The sequence below is a fragment of the Amphiura filiformis genome, chromosome 14 (assembly GCF_039555335.1).
Source record: "Amphiura filiformis chromosome 14, Afil_fr2py, whole genome shotgun sequence".
NCBI lineage: Eukaryota > Metazoa > Echinodermata > Ophiuroidea > Amphilepidida > Amphiuridae > Amphiura > Amphiura filiformis.
This window is the reverse complement of record NC_092641.1, coordinates 4,179,297-4,198,627: the sequence shown is the minus strand read 5'-3', so window position 1 is coordinate 4,198,627 and position 19,331 is coordinate 4,179,297. Positions and strand designations below refer to the sequence as shown.

Sequence of the window (19,331 nt, the reverse complement as noted above, 5' to 3'; positions counted from 1 at the left end):
ATTTGAGAACCCTTGAATACTAATAAGTACCAAAGTATCCAAGTATCAAAAACGATGATTAATTTGCATAAATCCAAGATGGCCGCCTGCCAAAATTCAGATAATGTAGATTTTGACGTACCTTCACTTCTAAATGATTTAACTTTTTAGGAATGGGTTTGTGGACACAACCATTCTTGTGGAATAGGATATAAACTGACCATAGAGAATGATCACTAGCATATTTTCAAAATGGCCATAGGCCTATTTACACAAACATATCACTATGTACAACTACACTTGGAACTTTCAGCTTAATGTATTTGAGTTCCCTGATCAACATTCTAAAAGTTTTCAAATGTATATAGAAAAGTATGGTAAAGTATGGAAAAGATTTATTTGCATAAATCCAATAAATGTGCCCAAGATGGCTTCCAAAATTACACAATCACAAAGAACACAATCTCATTGTTGGATCGTTACTCTTCCCACACAAGAAAATCCATACGTTAACTTGGAATTAGTCTATTGGAAGGACAGTCAACCAAATTGACCATACCTTAATCAACCAGAAATGGTGCAAACTCCTTAAAAGACGTCAGAGTGTACAGAAGAGCTGATGTTGGAAGTGACCATTACCTGGTAATTACTACCATCCACGTAAAATATGACACCAGTAAACTGCTAGAGAGTAATGTTTGACATGTTTTAATGGTGGAAGGTTCCATGCATTGGTTGAACTAGATGCTAATACTAATGTTGATGAAGAGTTGAATGTATTTATTGATACCGTAAATAGAGCATCAGTAGAACACCTTGGATTCAGAATGAAGAAGAAGGCAGACTGGATCTCAACCGAGACCAAGGAGCTTATTGACAAGAGAAAGGTAGTCAAACCAGCAATGGGTAGTGGCTACCGTGAACTCAACAGGCACACCAGAATTTGCTAAAGAATGACAAAAAGACCTGGATGAGCAAGATCGTTGATGACTTGGAAGTAGCCTCAAGTAAAAACAACATGAGAGAGAGAGAGAGGGAGAGAAAGAAGTCTACCAGCTGAAGAATGTTCTCATATATAGGTAAAACCAGCAGAAAGGCCTCACCGATACGAGATGTCAAAGGATGAGGCTGCTCGACTGCAGAGATGGGCTGAATCTTTTGAAGACCTGCTCAACGCTGAAGAGCCTAGTGAGTTATTAAACTTCTCAAAGTTCAATCCTTGCGAAGAAATTAACATTGATATGGAACCACTAACCAGAGAAGAACTTGACAAGCCTGCTCAAACAAAACAAAACACCGGGTCCCTCACTTTTCAAGGATGGTGGCGACAACATCAAAGAATGGTTGCTGATAATTTGTAAAGGCGAACCGAGAAAACACAAAGAGAATGGGGATAAGGAGATGCCAAAGGAAAATTCTCCGCATCAAATGGACCCAGCATATCACCAACGACTTCATAAGATCCTCAGTGACGAAACAACAGAAACTCACTACTATCATAAGAAAGCGCTGCTTACAGTGGTTTGGCCATCTGCACATAATGGATGAGAGTCGCATCCGTCCCAAGAAAGCTCTACTTCTGGAATCCCACCCCATGGAAAGAGAAGGTCTGGACGCCCTAGGACAACTTGGAAGAGTGTTATTCAAAGGGACTTGGATATACTTGGCACCAGGTGGCCTGTGGAAGAAGCTGAAATTGCTACGGGTCATGTGGAAGTTTTTCCTACGTAAGGCAGCAGGTGCAGAAATGCACGATGCAGACTGGTAGGTAGGTAGGTATGTCAACACTGTCACCCATTAATAGTTTCATAGCTGAACTTTATATAATGTAGTTTGTGGATTCAAGGAATGTCTTGGGAGACATATTAAGTCAGAAAACGATTTTCAGATGATCGCTGCCATGAAATATGAATATTTCGTAATGAAATTGCTTCACATCACATAAGTAGGCTTTTTTCTTTTCAAGTCAAAACTTTTAATGTATTGCATTTTACACAATTCTAGCAGTGCTCTTGGCATTATTCTTTCCCCATACTGCTCAGTGCTCACACTGCTTTCTGAGAAATGCAGGAGAATTCTACATTCTACAGGTTTATAAAAACAAGTATCATAATTATATACATCCTTGAAAATCAAACCATCATACTGGTCATCATGGTCATTAGGAAGTAAACATATTTCAAAGTTTATATTTTTTATTGATTTTGGCAGGTGGCCATTTTGGATTTATGCAAATTAGGCACCTTTTGCAATACTTGAATATTGTGGAGCTGTTCATGATCCATTTGTGTAATCATTTTCTAACCTATTCCATAAGACCTTAATCATTGTGTTAGGTCATTTAGAAGTGAAGATATAAAGTCAAAGTTGACATTTTCTGAATTTTGACAGGCAGCCATCTTGGATTTATGCAAATTAGGCATCTTTTCTATACTTGGATACTTTGGGACTTTTAGTCTGGTGTCAATAGACCTTACATTAATGTGTTGTGGTGAAAAAAAATGTTTCAAGTAGAATATTGCTATTCTATCATTCAAAATGATGTGTTACATGTGTAAAAAGATAGAAAATTTACATTTTGGCGGCCATTTTGAAAATATAACGATGATCTGTTTATGAAATAAATTTTTAACCTAGCTCGTGATATTTGTTGAGTCCAAAACCCCCTTCCTAGAATGTTAAGCCATTGTAATGGGCCATTTAGAAGTGAAGATATATCAAAATCTAGATTTTTCTGAAATTTTGGCGGCCATTTTGGATTTATGCAAATAAGGCACCTTTCCCATACTTGGATATTTTGGGACTTTTAGTATGGTACTTTGGGGACCTCAAGGAAATGCATTGTGGTGAAAAAAATTCTGTTGCAATTAGTTCCTTAGAAAATGCCAGATTTACTGGCCTATAGTTACACAGCCGTGACGTTAGTCACGGCTGTGTCTTTTTTCTTACAGGTTCTTTCTTCTTCTTTCTTTCTTTCTTTCTTTCTTGCACATCCGCCATCGGCGCTGTGCATTCTTTTTACCGCGTTCTTCTTTCTTCTTCTGTCAACATCATGTTAATCAGCCATCGTAGCCACATGCGTTCAGCCATGTTGATCAAAGTTGGTCACTAGGACCATTGAGTGGTGCCACAACTGTCACATGATCATTTCCGGTCAAAGGTTATTCACTTCCGGTCAGTGGCCAAAAACGTGATTTTCACTAAAAATGCTTCTTCTTCCACATTTTACATAGCACTATGACGTCACTTGCACACATGCATCGCCTATCACCAGTGTCTAAAAGTCCTTCACAGAATTGGGATCAAAGGTCATTAAGGGGTCACTTCCGGTAAAAGTATGAAAATTTGTAAAAATATTCAAAAAATCACTGTCTTTACAAATTACATAGCAGAGAGTCGCCATTAGCACATATGCATCGCTACTAGCCAGGGTCTTTAGGATGCCTACGGTTTTTGGAGTCAAAGGTCATTAAGGGGTTACTTCCGGTCAAAAACCAAAATTATCAAAAATGTTTAAAAAAATTTTATCTCAAAATGTAAACAGACCAGAGTAACATAATCATCATACATGAATTACATTTACCTGATGTGTGCATGGTATTTTTATTTTGGGGGTCAAAGGTCATTAAGGGGTCACTTCCTGTTTTTAGTTAAATATTTTTAAGAATTTTTATCTCAATAACTAAACATAGTAGAATTTTTTAAATAAAATTGGAACAATACATTTTGTTGGTGTACATAAGGTTTTTTTTTCATTGAGGTCAAAGGTCATTAAGGGGGTCAAAAGGTCAATCATAAATTTAAAAAAAATCAAAATCCATGTATAAGTTCCGATTAAGCTGGAATTCACCAGGAATATTCCTTATGACATCCTGAGCAGTATGTAATATTTTGCGGGGTCAAAGGTTATTAAGGGATCACTTCCGGTTATCAACAAAACCGCCTGGTGGCTGTGCTCGCGGTCGCAGGTGACCGCAACCAATCAGATCTCGTTACGTCACGGCTGTGTCTTTTTTCTTACAGGTTCTTTCTTTCTTCTTCTTCTTTCTGCCGACCACTACATTTGCTCTAGCACTTACATGCTTTCACCGATTTTGACCTAACTTGGTCACAACCATCATTGACCAAGCCCCTACATGTCATAAGAAACTCGTGGGGTCAAAGGTCACGCAGGGGTCATAGGGGTCAAAAACGTGATTTCAACTCAAAATGCTTCTTCTCTCACAGATTACGTAGGACAGTGACACCACATGCACACACGCATTGTTATTATCCAGTGTCTATGGGGTCCTCACAGATTTGGGGTCAAAGGTCATTAAGGGGTCACTTCCGGTATAAAACGAAAAAACTTCAAAATTGTTTATTTGCTAAGAAAAACATAGGACAGTTAAGATATGTTCACACATAAATTGTAGTTACCCTGTGTATATGTGGTATTTTTTTATTTAGTGTCAAAGGTCATTAAGGGGCCACTACTGGTATAAAACGAAATACCTTTAAAATGCTTCTTCTCCCACAAATTACGTAGGACAGTGACACCACTTGCACACATGAATTGTTATTACCCAGTGTCTATGGGGTCCTCACAGATTTGGGGTCAAAGGTCATTAAGGGGTCACTTCCGGTATATAACGAAAAACCTTCAAAAATTTTTATTTGCTAAGAAAAACATAGGACAGTAACGGTATGTTCACACATGAATTGTGTTTACCCAATTCATACATGGTATTTTTTTTTATTTGGGGTCAAAGGTCATTAAGGGGTCACTTCCGGTCTGAGACGAAAAATCTTCAAAATGCCCCTTCTGCCACAAATAACATAGCAAAGTTGTGCCACGTGCACCCATGCATTGACATTAGCCAATGTCTATGGGCGTTGTCATATATTTTGGGGTTAAAGGTCATTAGGGGTCAAAACACGGCTGTGTTCGTGGTCTTAGACCACAGCTAAGTCTAGTTCTTCTTTCTGCCGACCACTACATTTGCTCTAGCACTTACATGCTTACACCGATTTTAACCTAACTTGGTCACAACCATCATTGACCATGCCCCTACATGTCACATGAAACTCGTGGGGTCAAAGGTCACGCAGGGGTCATAGGGGTCAAAAACGTGATTTAAACTCAAAATGCTTCTTCTCTCACAGATTACGTAGGACAGTGACACCGCTTGCACACATGCATTGTTATTATCTTGTGTCTATGGGGTCCTCACAGATTTGGGGTCAAAGGTCATTAAGGGGTCACTTCCGGTATAAAACGAAAAAACTTCAAATTTTTTTATTTGCTAAGAAAAACATAGGACAGTAACGGTATGTTCACACATAAATTATAGTTACCCTGTGTATATGTGGTATTTTTTAATTTAGGGTCAAAGGTCATTAAGGGCCACTTCCGGTATAAAACGAAATACCTTTAAAATGCTTCTTCTCCCACAAATTACGTAGGACAGTGACACCACTTGCACACATGAATTGTTATTACCCAGTGTCTATGGGGTCCTCACAGATTTGGGGTCAAAGGTCATTAAGGGGTCACTTCCGGTATAAAACGAACAACCTTCAAAAATTTTATTTGCTAAGAAAACATAGGACAGTAACGGTATGTTCACACATGAATTGTGGTTACCCAATTCATATGTGGTATTTTTTATTTCGGGTCAAAGGTCATTAAGGGGTCACTTCCGGCCTGAGACGAAAAACCTTCAAAATGCCCCTTCTGCCACAAATAACATAGCAAAGTGATGCCACGTGCACCCATGCATTGACATTAGCCAATGTCTATGGGGTTTTCATATATTTTGGGGTCAAAGGTCATTGGGGGGTTACAACACGGCTGTGTTCGTGGTCTTAGACCACAGCTAAGTCTAGTTCTTCTTCTTTCTTCTGTCGATCTTTATATTTGCTCTAGCACTGACATGCTTTCACCGATTTTGACCCAACTTGTTCACAACTATCACTGACCATGCCCATACATGTCACATGAAACTTGTGAGGTCAAACGTCACGTAGGGGTGATAGGGGTAAAAAACGTGATTTTAACTCAAAATGCTTCTTCTCCCACAGATTACGTTACACAGTCACGCCACTTGCACACATGCATTGCTATTACCCAGTGTCTATGGGGTCCTCACAGATTTGGGGTCAAAGGTCATTAAGGGGTCATTTCCGGTATAAAACGAACAACCTTCAAAAATTTCTATTTGCTAAGAAAAACATAGGACAGTAACGGTATGTTCATAAATGAATTGTGGTTATCCAATGTATATGTGGTATTATTTAATTTGAGGTCAAAGGTCATTAAGTGGTCACTTCCGGAAAAAAAAAACGAAATACCTTTAAAATGCTTCTTCTCCCACAGATTACATAAGAGAGTGATGCCACTTGCACACATGCATTGTTAATACCCAGTGTCTATGGGGTACTCACAGATTTGGGGTCAAAGGTCATTAAGGGGTCATTTCCGGTATAAAACGAAAAACCTTCAAAAATTTCTATTTGCTAAGAAAAACATAGGACAGTAACGGTATGTTCATAAATGAATTGTGGTTATCCTATGTATATGTGGTGTTTTTTAATTTGGGGTCAAATGTCATTAAGGGGTCACTTCCGGAAAAAACCGAAGTACCTTTAAAATGCTTCTTCTCCCACAAATTACATAGGAGAGTGATGCCACTTGCACACATGCATTGTTAGTACCCAGTGTCTATGGGGTCCTCACATATTTGGGGTCAAAGGTCATTAAGGGGTCACTTCCGGTATAAAGCGAAATACCTTTAAAATGCTTCAGCTCCCACAAATTACGTAGGACAGTGACGCCACTTGCATTTATGCATTGTTATTACGCAGTGTCTATGGGGTGCACACAGCTTTGGGGTCAAATGTCATTAAGGGGTCACTTCCGGTATAAAACGAAATACCTTCAAACACGTTTATTAACCAAGAAAAACATAGCACAGTAACGGTATGTTTATTTATGAATTGATGTAACCCAGTGTATGCGTGGTATTTTTTATTTGGGGCCAAAGGTTATTAAGGGGTCACTTCCGGTCTAAATCGAAATTCCTGCAAAATGCCTCTTCGGGCACAAATAACGTATTGCAGAGTGATGCCACGTGCACACATGCATTGACATTAGCCAATGTCAATGGGATGTTCAGAGATTTATTTTGGGGTCAAAAATTAAAGGTCATTAAAGGTCACACAACGGCTGTGTTCGTGGTCTTAGACCACAGTTATGTACATGTCTAGTTACTCCTCTTTTTCGCCATACGCCAAGTGTTTCTAGAATGCTGCTAAAGTAAGAAAAATTTTAATGCTAATTTATTGCACATTCTAGGGAAGTGTGGTTACCTTTTTAAAATAGCGGATTGGGATGCATTTAGCTCTCGAGCCCATCGGCTCTCGAGCTTAATGCAATAACTCCACGGCGCGTGCGATTATCTTGACAAATGCATTGCACTCAGTTCATTATCCTTATCATCATGGGCACATTCAGTTGACAAAAGGTCTGTGTTTTCAACTCTTTATAATAGTAAAGAGGTCAGCCTCGGTTCTAATAAGATGAATATACTTAGTACCTGGAGAAATATTACATAACGTGTTTACTTCTGTGTGGTATACTTACTGAATAATATGAAATGGTTTCAGGTGTGCAAGCCTCTGTTAGTGATGAACGGAATATTTATAGTAATGAATAATTCAGATAAACAGGAATAAAAGCACATGTGTTTAAAAGCTGCACTCCTCCAACAAGGATTTTCAGTTTTGTGGGTTTTTTACGAATCTTTAACTTTATTCTGACAGATATCCATGATTATAAAAAAGAATTTGACTTTTTGAAAGTGAAAGCAAAGAGAAAAAAATTCACCTCACAAATCACATTGACTTCACACACAAAATTTTAAAGTCCGGTAGGGACCGCTAAAATTGGTTCAAAACCTATATTGATGCGATGTTTTTTAACCATAATGTTCCAAATGAGAGGGTAGCCCATTAAAAAATCTAACTTTCATTTTTTTTTCAGATTCACCCTAATACCCACGCACATGTCTCTTGAAAATGTTTTGCTTTCGTTATTGTTTATACTCGATACAATGTGGGTAATGTTTATCGAGGTCGGACAGGGAGTTTCCATTATTATTTCTATACGTTCCACAATGTATTTTGGAATCAATTACAGTTGAAACTTTTTTAACTGACACCACTTATAATATGTTTTTGACTTCTAACCCTCGTCCTACCAACCGTTTATACCAGTTATCATTGTTGTTGCTCTGTTTTGCAAAACCTGAAGCTTATTGTTGAGAAATGTATTGCATCTCCCGAACAACATTTCAATAATCAAAGTGATATGAGGAGCAATAATCGTCTATACAGTATTGATTGAGTGTGTGTAGAGATTACACATGCAATTTCCTTAAATAGTACAATCCTGTTAAGACCCTTTTTCCTTGCAAGTACAATATGATTGCTCCAGAGTAGTTTTTCATCTGCTACAACACCTAAGTGTTAACAATGATTAACTATTTGATACTAGTACCCTTGATATTGATATTACGTTTTTGATCAGATAAGGAAGCAAGTTTTAGAGGAGTTCCAATAAGCATAAAATTGATAAAACTAGACGAATAAAATATTGCTGTATCATCAGCGTACATGCTGACTTGAACACTAAAATCATAGTTAGGAAGATCATTATTATACAAAATAAAAAGGATCTCACACCATTGATGAACACTGTGTACTTTCATTATGTACTTTATGAAGTCCATAATGCTAAACCAAAATCACATTTTTGATCAAAGCACTGACCTTGCCCCACGAAAATACGATTCTGTTATCCATTTTTGTCATCTAAAAAATGTCAATTGTCATACATTTTGTTTATAGATGTTGTAATATTAAAATAGTAATAATGCATGCAGATGCACACTCACGTGTGTCATTTGCATGTATTATGAATATCTGGCCTGCGCCAAGAGGGACCTATGCCCAGAATTTCGTTTAGTAAAGCGTTCATTACTTGGTTGTTTACCAAAGTAATAATATAAGCCGATGCATACTTAGGTTTAATTGTCATTTGCGTGCATTATGAATTCTGGCCAGCGCTGAGGGGGGCCACCACGCCTGATTTTTGATTTAATAATACGATGTGTTTTGAGATGTGCTTTTGTTACTTTTACAATGATGCATTAGAGACACATGTTTGCCATCACGCCTGATTTTTCATTTAGTAACTGTTGATACTTTGATTTTGGTAGGCCTTGCATGTTAGAATCGTATATTAACACATTTTTCATTAGTATTTTTTTTCTTTCACGGATTATATATTTTGGGGAAAGTGTTTTCTGTTCCTGGCGGTAGACTGATTAAAGTAGTGACTAGAGTGAGGGGAAATAGTTTTTAAAAAGTAGACAGTAGGAGTTTAAGGGTGTTAACGTATCTTGTATATTATAGCTGTAATATGAAGCAAAATAAAATATTGTTGTGTTACGAGTCGTACTTGACTCAAGGCCAAAATCACCTAATGCACAACACAAATTCACTGTTTGATTAGGCCTAAGCTAACAAAATCTGAGTCTTTAATTGAAAGTTAAATATTATTTGTACATATAACAACAATTGCATATACAGTAAAATCACACAATCACAATTTTATTCTATCAGTACTTAACCAGCGATCTTCTTGTTGGTGATCCTAGAGTTCTTGCAATGTTTTGGACGACTGATGTATATATCCTTATTCACTTGCCCTGCGAAAATCAGAGAAGTCCAATGTACACTTGCGTTTATAAATATCCTTGCGTATGAAATCCTCACACGAAAATGATGCTGTTTTCTCCAATCACTTATATTCTTGCGCTGCTTTCTCCAAAAATATATCTCCTTGCGCTGCTTTCTCCAAATATATATCTCCTTGTGCTGCTTTCTCCAAAAATGGTGTTTCTTTCACCAATCACTCTTTCTCCAGGTAACAGGATTCTTTAACACTGCTCCGCTGTATTTGACAGATGTGTGATTTTCATAAACCCAGCAAACTCCAGCGATTCGCCAGAAGAACTTTAATCCTTCGATGAGGAAGAGCACATTTGTGTACTCGAAATCTCCTTCGTTGCTGTATTAAAAATAGCTCAATTATTGGCTATGTAAACTGGTTAAAATGTACTTCTTTTTTGAAGCAGGAAGACCATCACAGCAAGTATTTTGCTTGGAAAAGTATACCTTTTTCATGATTTTTGGCGTTTTTGACACCCTAAACAGGTACAGAGCTGTACTTGCCCAATGCTGAAAAACAACCCTTTTTACTTGTTTTTGTACCCAAGCAAAACGGGCAAAAAATTAAATATATGTGCCCAAAAGCTAGAAAAAAATACACAGTCATATAGAGCTTGATGATCCGCTATGAATGGAATTTGTAAAAAAAGAAAATAGATCCTCGGAAAATACAAATGTTCCTTTTAAAAACGATAATAAATCCACTTATAATAAATTCATTTCAAAATTATTCATATATAATTTTGAGGCCAAATGTGTTTCAGAGCATTTTTCCCTAAAATTTGTTCAACACTTTAATACCTTAAGGTCTATAATATGGACTTTAGGAAAGATTTTAAAATAACGATTATCAAAAATACTATAAAAATACTGTTTGTTAAATATTTTTTGCCAAACGTTATTAAATAAATGTTTTGCCAACTTTCCTAGCGTCTAGAGTAGACATTTTAACATTATTTGATAACCTCTTGAGTCCTTTGAAATGTTATGAAGAAAACTAAGAAGGGTTTCTGTGTTTGCTTGGAATAACTGTAATGTTGCTACTTTTTGAATGGTGTACCTATATGATTATTTGGGCAAATGCAATGAAATATGATGTGTTGATTTAAACAGATTTTAATGGACCTGTAAATATAATCTAGGATTCTGGAGATGGAGATAGAGTTTGTTTATGATGAAATTATACGATATTTCGAACAATTAATAATTAGGCCTAATTATAAATAATTGAGTAGATCTTGAGGTAAGAATGCGGAAGTTAATTGGAGATTTAGTTAATCTTTAATGATTTAATTTATGAAAACTGTTTGAGCAGAATTATAAAGGACTGTCAAATGACCAGAATGGTTGTATTTTACTGGTCTCAAAGCTGGTCTCGGATCGAGACCAGGAGGACCGAGACCGAGACCAGCAGGTCCGAGACCGAGACCGAGACCAAGACCAGGCTTAGTTGGTCTCGAGATCTCGAGACCAACCTACAACACTGCATCACACACATGTGGAGTTTTACAATCTCCCATGACATTCTGTGAAACCAAACTCCATATCTTCACCTTTTATACACGCAATCTATTAATAGACCATTCTGTCACATTTACTTCCTGGGGAATTTCCAAAACTATGTCCATTTTACAATCGTCGCAATAAGGACCCTTTGAACATTACGTTAAGACACGACGATCGAGAGGCTGATTCGTCTAGAAGACGGAGGAAGGAATCGAACAAACCCCCGACGAAACCGTGGAAACTGGAATCTTCAACCACTCACAATCCCGACACCAATGCCGCTATCATGGAAAGATTTTTGAAGTACGTTTAAAAACGTACTTCAAAAAGCCGAATCTTTGGATACTTTACGAGAACGAATACGTCGGAGTATCATCTCTTCGGAAAATTTAAACGTTTGAGAAAATCAAAATCCTCGAATTACCTCGAGGCTAATCAGAATTTCCGTCGAAAAACATCCTTTTATGAAAGGTGGTCCAAAGAACTGTTCGTGGTGGTGAAAAGGATCGATAAGAAGGAACCGGGGTACGCCTTGAAAGATTTCAACGACGAAGAGATCCGAGGGCCGTTTTGCATTTGAGAGATTCAGAAAGTCACCAAGGACAAAGACGGTCTATTTAAGGTGGATAAAGTAAAATGAAAGAGAAAGCGTCAAGGTGTTACCGAATACTTCGTCAAATGGTTAGATTGGCCCGACATGCGACAAGTTTAACAGTTGGGTAGTGGATCTGGATGATTATTCCGCATAAAACTAGCTTGGCATTATATCGACGCGTCACCCCTTATTAACACCCGATCATGGCGGTCGACACTGGAAAAGGTTAGGTCACTCTACAATACTTTACTCGACAATACTTTAAACGATTTCACCACCAAGTTATTCAAACCTCTCGACCTAGCCGGTGCTTGGGAAGTCGCTTTGACCGAAATTTCTTTTCGCCACTCATTCTACAACATTGTCGGACCTTTCAACAACGTACTCTACAGCGGAGATAGGACGGGAGAACACCTAAAAGAGTAATTCCTGACCATCAACGAACTCATGGACGATCTCGGTAAGACGAACGTAAAAATGACCTTGAATAAAAACACTCGAAAGGTCAAAGTGAAACTCCAAAATAACGCCTTAAGATCGAATTAAATCCGCATGTACATGCACGGGTTTACAGATAGAGACACCCTGATCGATGAAACTACCGAAGCAGATTTACCCATGGGTTTAAACGGGGGCTTGTACTCTCTCTACACGTCAACGATCAGATCGTAGGGGACGCGTTCGTTCCCCTCTTGCGTTACGTCCACGTCGATAAACGGGACGGCGGGAAGTCGTTACGTGTACATTCCAAACCCCTCATTTCGTCATGGCGATGATGAAATGGTTCGATATCATCGCTGTAAGTATCAGACACGCTACTCGCCAGCTTCAGCTTGACCATTTTCGAGACTTCGCTGGAATGAACGTGTCGGGAAATATACGATAAATCTGTCTACGGTGAATATTTAGCTCGTTTGAAGTGGAAAGAGACGCGCGTGTTTGGGCAAAGATATTATTATATCATAATTCTTTAATTGTATAGTAGTTAGAACGGCGGTTCAATCTTTATTAAAGAGAAAGAATCAAAATAATTATAGTTTTGGACTTTTATTATTCTCGACCTAATATTCAATGATGCATCATTGCGCCGGTTAAGGTAGAAAATCATCCCACTCACGTTTCTGTCTTCCCCGACTCAACACCTGTGCGGCTGTCAAAGCTGTTCGAAATCGGGAGTCGTAGTATCTCTCGTTTGTACGGTGTAACAATATTAATAACGGGTTTTTGTTCCTCCAAGCTCTAATATCCTTTAATGAAATTTCAAATTGTTGATCAAATCTTTTCGAAATACATACCAAATGTATTGCTCTCATCAGTTTATAGTGTTGATATGGGCTAGCTAGATAACATGCTTACAGTCCAATTCCTTCAAAGAAAGGAATTACGAACCAGAATTATTTTATATAGTCAATGCACACTGAAGATATTAACATTGCACATGATAGTCCAATGGCAGGGCATTTCGGTGTTAAGAAAATTCATGAAAGAATTCTGAGACATTTCTGGTGGCCCACTCTCAGAAAAGATGTTTCTGAATATTGCAAAACTTGTCACACATGCCAAGTAGTTGGGATCTCAAATCAGAAAATACCTCCTGCTCCATTGAAGCCAATTCCAGCCTTTGATGAACCATTTAGTAGCAGTTATTATTGAGTAGGCCCCCTACCAAAGACTAAGCCAGGTTGCAATACCTTCTGACAATTATGTGCACGTCTATGGCAAGCCAAGGGGTCCAAAAGCGTGGAACTGCTACGCGTAGCTTCTTTCTCGTTACGAGCAGCTGTTTGACCAATCAAAATAGTCAAATTTAATCACGTGGTTGGGTCGTAAGCTGCGCGTAGTATAGTGCTAGGTATCCTCTTTCACAATTATTATCTTGTAATTAATTTACGGAATTAGCATAGATAACGAGTTGGTAAGGAGGCCAAATCACAGCACGTGTCAAGAGAACATGTTGCTAATGCCTGGCTTAAATGACACAAAGCATATTTATTTAGTGTTTCCAAGTTTACACTTTTAATAGCAAGTAACTTTATACTCGGGCTGTATTAGCGGTGCAGGGGATATGAAGGTCAAACAACAACTATTACTGATGTAAACATGGTAAAGCGCTGTGTAAAGATATTGCAGGGAAAGCGATATCACATGCCACTGTGTAAATATGGAGAGAATAAAATGAGTCATCATTTTTTTCGGAAGGGGGGGGGGTGTCCTAAATTTACAAAAAGTCGGCGTCAATAAAATTGCGGCCCTCACTATTTCGGCATCAAAAATGTTATGACCCCCGACTCCCACCACCGATACACCTTACCCCCTAGACAGGCTAAAATTGTATTGAAATCAGTCTTTTGAATACAATAAACACACTATCTTGTGACTCCTACATTTTGTCATTATCAATTTATGACCCCTCCCTTATTTTTCTTTCCAAAAGTATGACCCCTATATTTGGGTTCCCTTCCGAAGAAAATGATACCCCTAAATATAGAACAATCATCATTCTGTTCAGATATTACTTTAATAGCACCTATACCATTTTTTGCTGATATACTACAGATATTTTCATTCACAAAATTTAACAACGTAATATTTGTGAGAGAGGATGTTTACATCAGCGCCACGTGTTTAAAACCGCGAATCTGATTGGTTAATAAGCTGCACGTAACGAGAAAGAAGCTACGCGTAGCAGTTCCACGCTTTTGGACCCCTTGGCTTGCCATACACGTCAGCACGCTTTCCTGAAGCCATACCCTTGAGAAATATTAAAGCAGTGACTATAGTGAAAGCTTTAACCAAGTTCTTTACATTTGTGGGGCTCCCCAAGTCCATACAGTCAGATCAAGGATCAAACTTTACATCTGGAGTATTTCAGCAGGTCATGTATCAATTAGGTATAGAACAGTATACCTCAAGTGCTTACCATCCAGAATCACAAGGTGCACTAGAAAGGTACCATCAAAATTTGAAAAACATGATAAGGACATACTGTTTGGAATTTCAGAGGGACTGGATGAGGGAATACACTTGTTGATGTTTGCTGCTAGGGAAGCTGTTCAGAAAACTTTAGGATTTAGTCCTTTTGAGTTAGTGTTTGGACACACAGTACGCGGGCCCTTAAAGTTGTTGAAAGGAAAGTGGCTCAATGAGAAATCAGATATCAATTTATTGGATTATGTCTCCAATTTTAAGCATAGGCTTAACAGAGTAACTGATATCGCAAAAGAAAACTTGAAAGAGTGTCAGGCCAAAATGAAACAATGGTATGACAAACATGCTAAACAGAGAGTGTTCAAACCAGGTGACAAAGGTCAGTACTGTTTCCAATTCCAGGACACCCATTACAAGCCAGATATCTTGGCCCATGTGAAGTAGAGTCAAAAGTGGGTGAAGGAGATTATTTTATCAAGACTCCTGGTAGACACAAGAGCAGGCAGTTATGCCACATAAATATGCTCAAAGAGTATGTTGAAAGAAGTGGCAGTGGCATTCCAAAACCTGTGTGTACAGTAAAACATGCTGATGATGTAGACAAAATTGCCAATGTAGACAATAGTAAAGATGACAATTCTGATGTCACATTTGACCAGGATAAAGAGCTGGAGCACAAAGAGTATAATGTAAAATTGAACAATTCTGATGTGCTCACTAATTTGGACTCAAAGTTAGGTCATCTTTCTCAAGATCAACAAAGTCAAATTGCAAATTTGATTCACAAATTTGACAATATATTTCCTGATACGCCAAGTAGAACAAATGCTGCATTTCATGATGTAGATGTTGGTGATACAAAACCAATCAAGCAGCATCCTTACAGAGTCAATCCATTGAAAATAGAACATCTCAAAAATGAGATTAATTATATGCTAGACAATGATATCATAGAACCAAGTAGTAGTGAATGGAGATCACCGTGTATTCTTGTTCCCAAGCCTGATTGTTCATACCGATTGGTCGCAGACATGAGAGCTGCAAATGTTCATTCAAAGACAGACTCGTACTCTATTCCAAGACAGAATTGGAAATGCAAAATTTGTTAGCAAATTTGATCTATTGAAAGGGTACTGGCAGGTTCCACTCACAGACCGTGCCAAAGAGATTTCTGCTTTTTGTGCACCATTTGGTCTTTACCAATACAAAGTTATGCCATTCGGTTTGAAAAACGCGCCGGCCACTTTCCAGAGAACGGTGAACCAAAAATGTGGCGGCAGACATAGAGGGATGTGAAGCGTATGTAGATGATTTGATTGTTTACAGTCAAACTTGGGAACAACACATGGAACAACTCTATCAATTGTTTAAGAAGCTGTCTGAAGTACAATTGACAGTCAATCTGGTAAAAAGTGAGTTTTGCCATGCCAGTCACATACGTATGATATGTTGTAGGTCAAGCTCAGGTGAAACCTATCAAAGCCAAAGTTGAAGCAATTGAGAAATACCCCCACACCTGTAAACAAGAAGGCACTCATGAGATTTCTAGGAATAGTTGGCTATTATAGAAAGTTCTGTCCAAACTTTTCAGAGATAGCAAGTCCTTTGACTGATTTTTTGAAGAAAGATGCAAAAGTCATTTGGTCAGAACAGTGCGAAAATGCTTTTCACAAAGTCAAATCAATACTCATGAGTTCACCAGTACTTACTGCACCTGATTTTCAGACTGTTGATGTCAGTGACATAGGCTGTGGAGGTGTTGTGATCACCCTACATGTTACTTTTCAAGGAAATTCAACAATTATCGGGTTATTTCCAATCGTTTTTTTTAAAACTGATCGGAAATAACCCGATACACAAAAAGTATTTGTGTGAATATTAGTAAGTCAAAAATTACGCCAGAATGTCTACCATGTATTGTATCAAGATTGGTTTTACCCCGGAGAATGAAGTCGGTGTACTAGTAACGGGGGGATACTCAAGTTTGGTTTAGGTAGGGTATGCCGCTGAGAAGTTGAAAGGGGACCCATCAATATACCACATTTTCAAGAAATTTGCACCTATCGATATACCAAAATTCAAAATTTTTGTCAAAATTCAACACAAATTTTCTTAATTTTTACACATTTTCTTCCAAATTTTGAGGAAATTTAAACAATGCAGTGAGGCAAAATTGGGATATTTTCCAAAAAAAATGAAAAAAGGACCTATTTATATACTAAAGCTCCCTAATGGTCTATACTTAATTTCATATACCGTATCGAATGTATAGCTATTGGTCTCTGATATCTAGTGATACCACAATAAGTACAAACATCCCCTCAAAATGTCACTATGACGTCATCAAGTGTATTGCAAAATTAGCGGGTGGTACTAGGGTTAAGGGATGGGGTATGAGCGTTTGGACAATATTTTTTTTGGGAGATGAGAGCACACCAGAGATTTTTTGAAATTTGCAATGTAATATACATTTTATGGTAAATAATAAAAAATGTATATTTTTGATATTTCCTGATGATATGTACTTTAAGTGTTTGTAGCTAGCATGAAAAGCCGACGATCAATTGAAATATTTTGACCTTTCGAATTAAAGATATGGATTTTGTCCCCAAAATTAACACACAAAAATAGGTCTTTTGGGGGAAAAATGTATATCTTCAATATGAAAGGTCAAAATTATCAATTGATCGTCGGCTTTTTTCCTCCCAGCTACATACGCTTTAAGCACATATCATTAGATTTTTAAAGTTTACTTCGAGAACTGTTACATACCGTTTGTCATTCGTTATTCGAGAGATATTGTTCTTGTAAAAAGCAAACTAAATCTTCGTGTTATGTGTTGTTCTTCGTTATCTTACCTAATATGTCTGGTTTAGCAAAGAGTTTGTCCATTTTTACGACCAGTTATCATTACAGTGTACGGCATCAGCAGAGTTATTCCTACAAAATAAAAGCAAAATAAATACATATTGAAATTACAATAAACAATAATAAAATGACAAAAAGCCAAAAGAAGACCCTAGATGCAAGAGTGGGTACAAAATCTACCATTGTGCACTATACACACGAACATTAATAGTAATTTTATTGGCCAACCGTCAATAAAATCAAACTAGATTAGATCTCTTCAATGATATTGAACAATGTTGAAGAGAAATATTATTTTGTATCCAGTCCTGAATCCAGAGTCCCCAACATTGATTATTCAAATTGATCGTGTATGAGCCGCATTACAACTCCATTACGGTATAACCCTGATTCATCCGAAGTACATCTAAAGGCCTTCAATCCATAGTTAGGGGCTGTGCAATAATTATGAGCCCTGTGGGAGGATAAAATTGGGGGGGGGAAAGACATTTTTGGCGAGCCGAAAGGGGGGCAAGCAATTTTGGGCAGCCGAGAGGGGGGCAAGCGAGGCTTAGGAAAACTGTATGGAAACGCGTTAATATGCAAGTTTTCCTGCTCGCAACATATATCTAGACCATTTAAAGTTTGCAAATTGGGATCTCAAAAATTTGGCATGTGTAAAGGGTGGGGGCAAAGATTTTTTGGCGGGCCGAGTGGGGGGGGGGCAAGCGATTTTTGCAGGCCGAGAGGGGGGGGCAAGCGACTTTTGGCGGGCCGTTTGGAAATTTACCCCCCGAGGGCTCATAATTATTGCACAGCCCCTTAGTGGTCGCTTACATGGAATTTTGTGACTACAATTTTAAGAAAACATGCAAAAGTGCATGTTTTGGTCCATTTTCCATCAAATTGCAAAAATATTAAAATTTCACTTCTTTGGCAGTTATAACTAATTAAAGGATTAGGATTTAGCCATATTTCATTTGGCAAAACAAGATAATATTTTTTTAATTCCAGACAAATAGTGCTGTATTTTTCTGTCTGGAATAGGGAGTAGTGTGCCAGTGTGATAAGTGCTATGCCGATAGATCGACAAGATGTAGATTATAAAAAACAAATATCAAAAACTCTGAAAGGGCTACCATTGCATCAGGGGACAGGTTGAATGAATGATCCTACTTGGGCATAATTCAGTCCCTCCATTACGCGGATGGCCTGCTGGCCCACCCCGCCCAAGTATTGTTATTTACACAAATGTGTAGGTCTACATAACTAACTTACCTCTGACAAATCAGGTTCAATACAGGTTCCAAATGCTAGTCGATATCCTAAACCTTGGATACACAATCTTATGTTACTACCGTTTCCATTTAAAAGTCCAGTGTTCACTAGTTGATATCTCCAAAATAATGGGTGCAACTACCAAGCACACCGGTATATAAATGTCGAACGCATAGAGTAGGTGGATAGCGTACCCTAGTTGACTGACTTTCTATACAAAATAACAAAAAGGTCCCTGGGAGCAAGTTGGCATAAAAAGTTCAAAATAATATGATTGGTAAACTTGAATGCAGTAGACCATTTCGATGGTTCCCGAAACTGAGATTACGTCATCGTCAACGCGCATATCGTATACATATATGGGATATTAACCAACAAACGTGCGCAATCGACGTGTGGCGTATTCCCAGTTTCAATCCGAAAA

At 37.9% G+C, this 19,331-nt stretch overlaps 1 protein-coding gene across 1 annotated transcript in view; it reads right to left on the bottom strand.

The window, feature by feature from the left end:
- Positions 1 to 19,047, bottom strand: part of LOC140168894 (GTPase IMAP family member 9-like) — a 119,518-nt gene extending 100,471 nt beyond the window's left edge. Inside the window, exons 1-2 of the mRNA XM_072192225.1 lie at positions 18,908 to 19,047; positions 17,641 to 17,722 (exon numbers count right to left, since the gene is read on the bottom strand). Of these exons, the coding sequence (XP_072048326.1) occupies positions 17,641 to 17,674 (34 nt within the window). The 5' untranslated portion in view covers positions 17,675 to 17,722; positions 18,908 to 19,047. The remainder of the gene's footprint in view (positions 1 to 17,640; positions 17,723 to 18,907) is intronic.
- Positions 19,048 to 19,331: the final 284 nt, after the last annotated feature.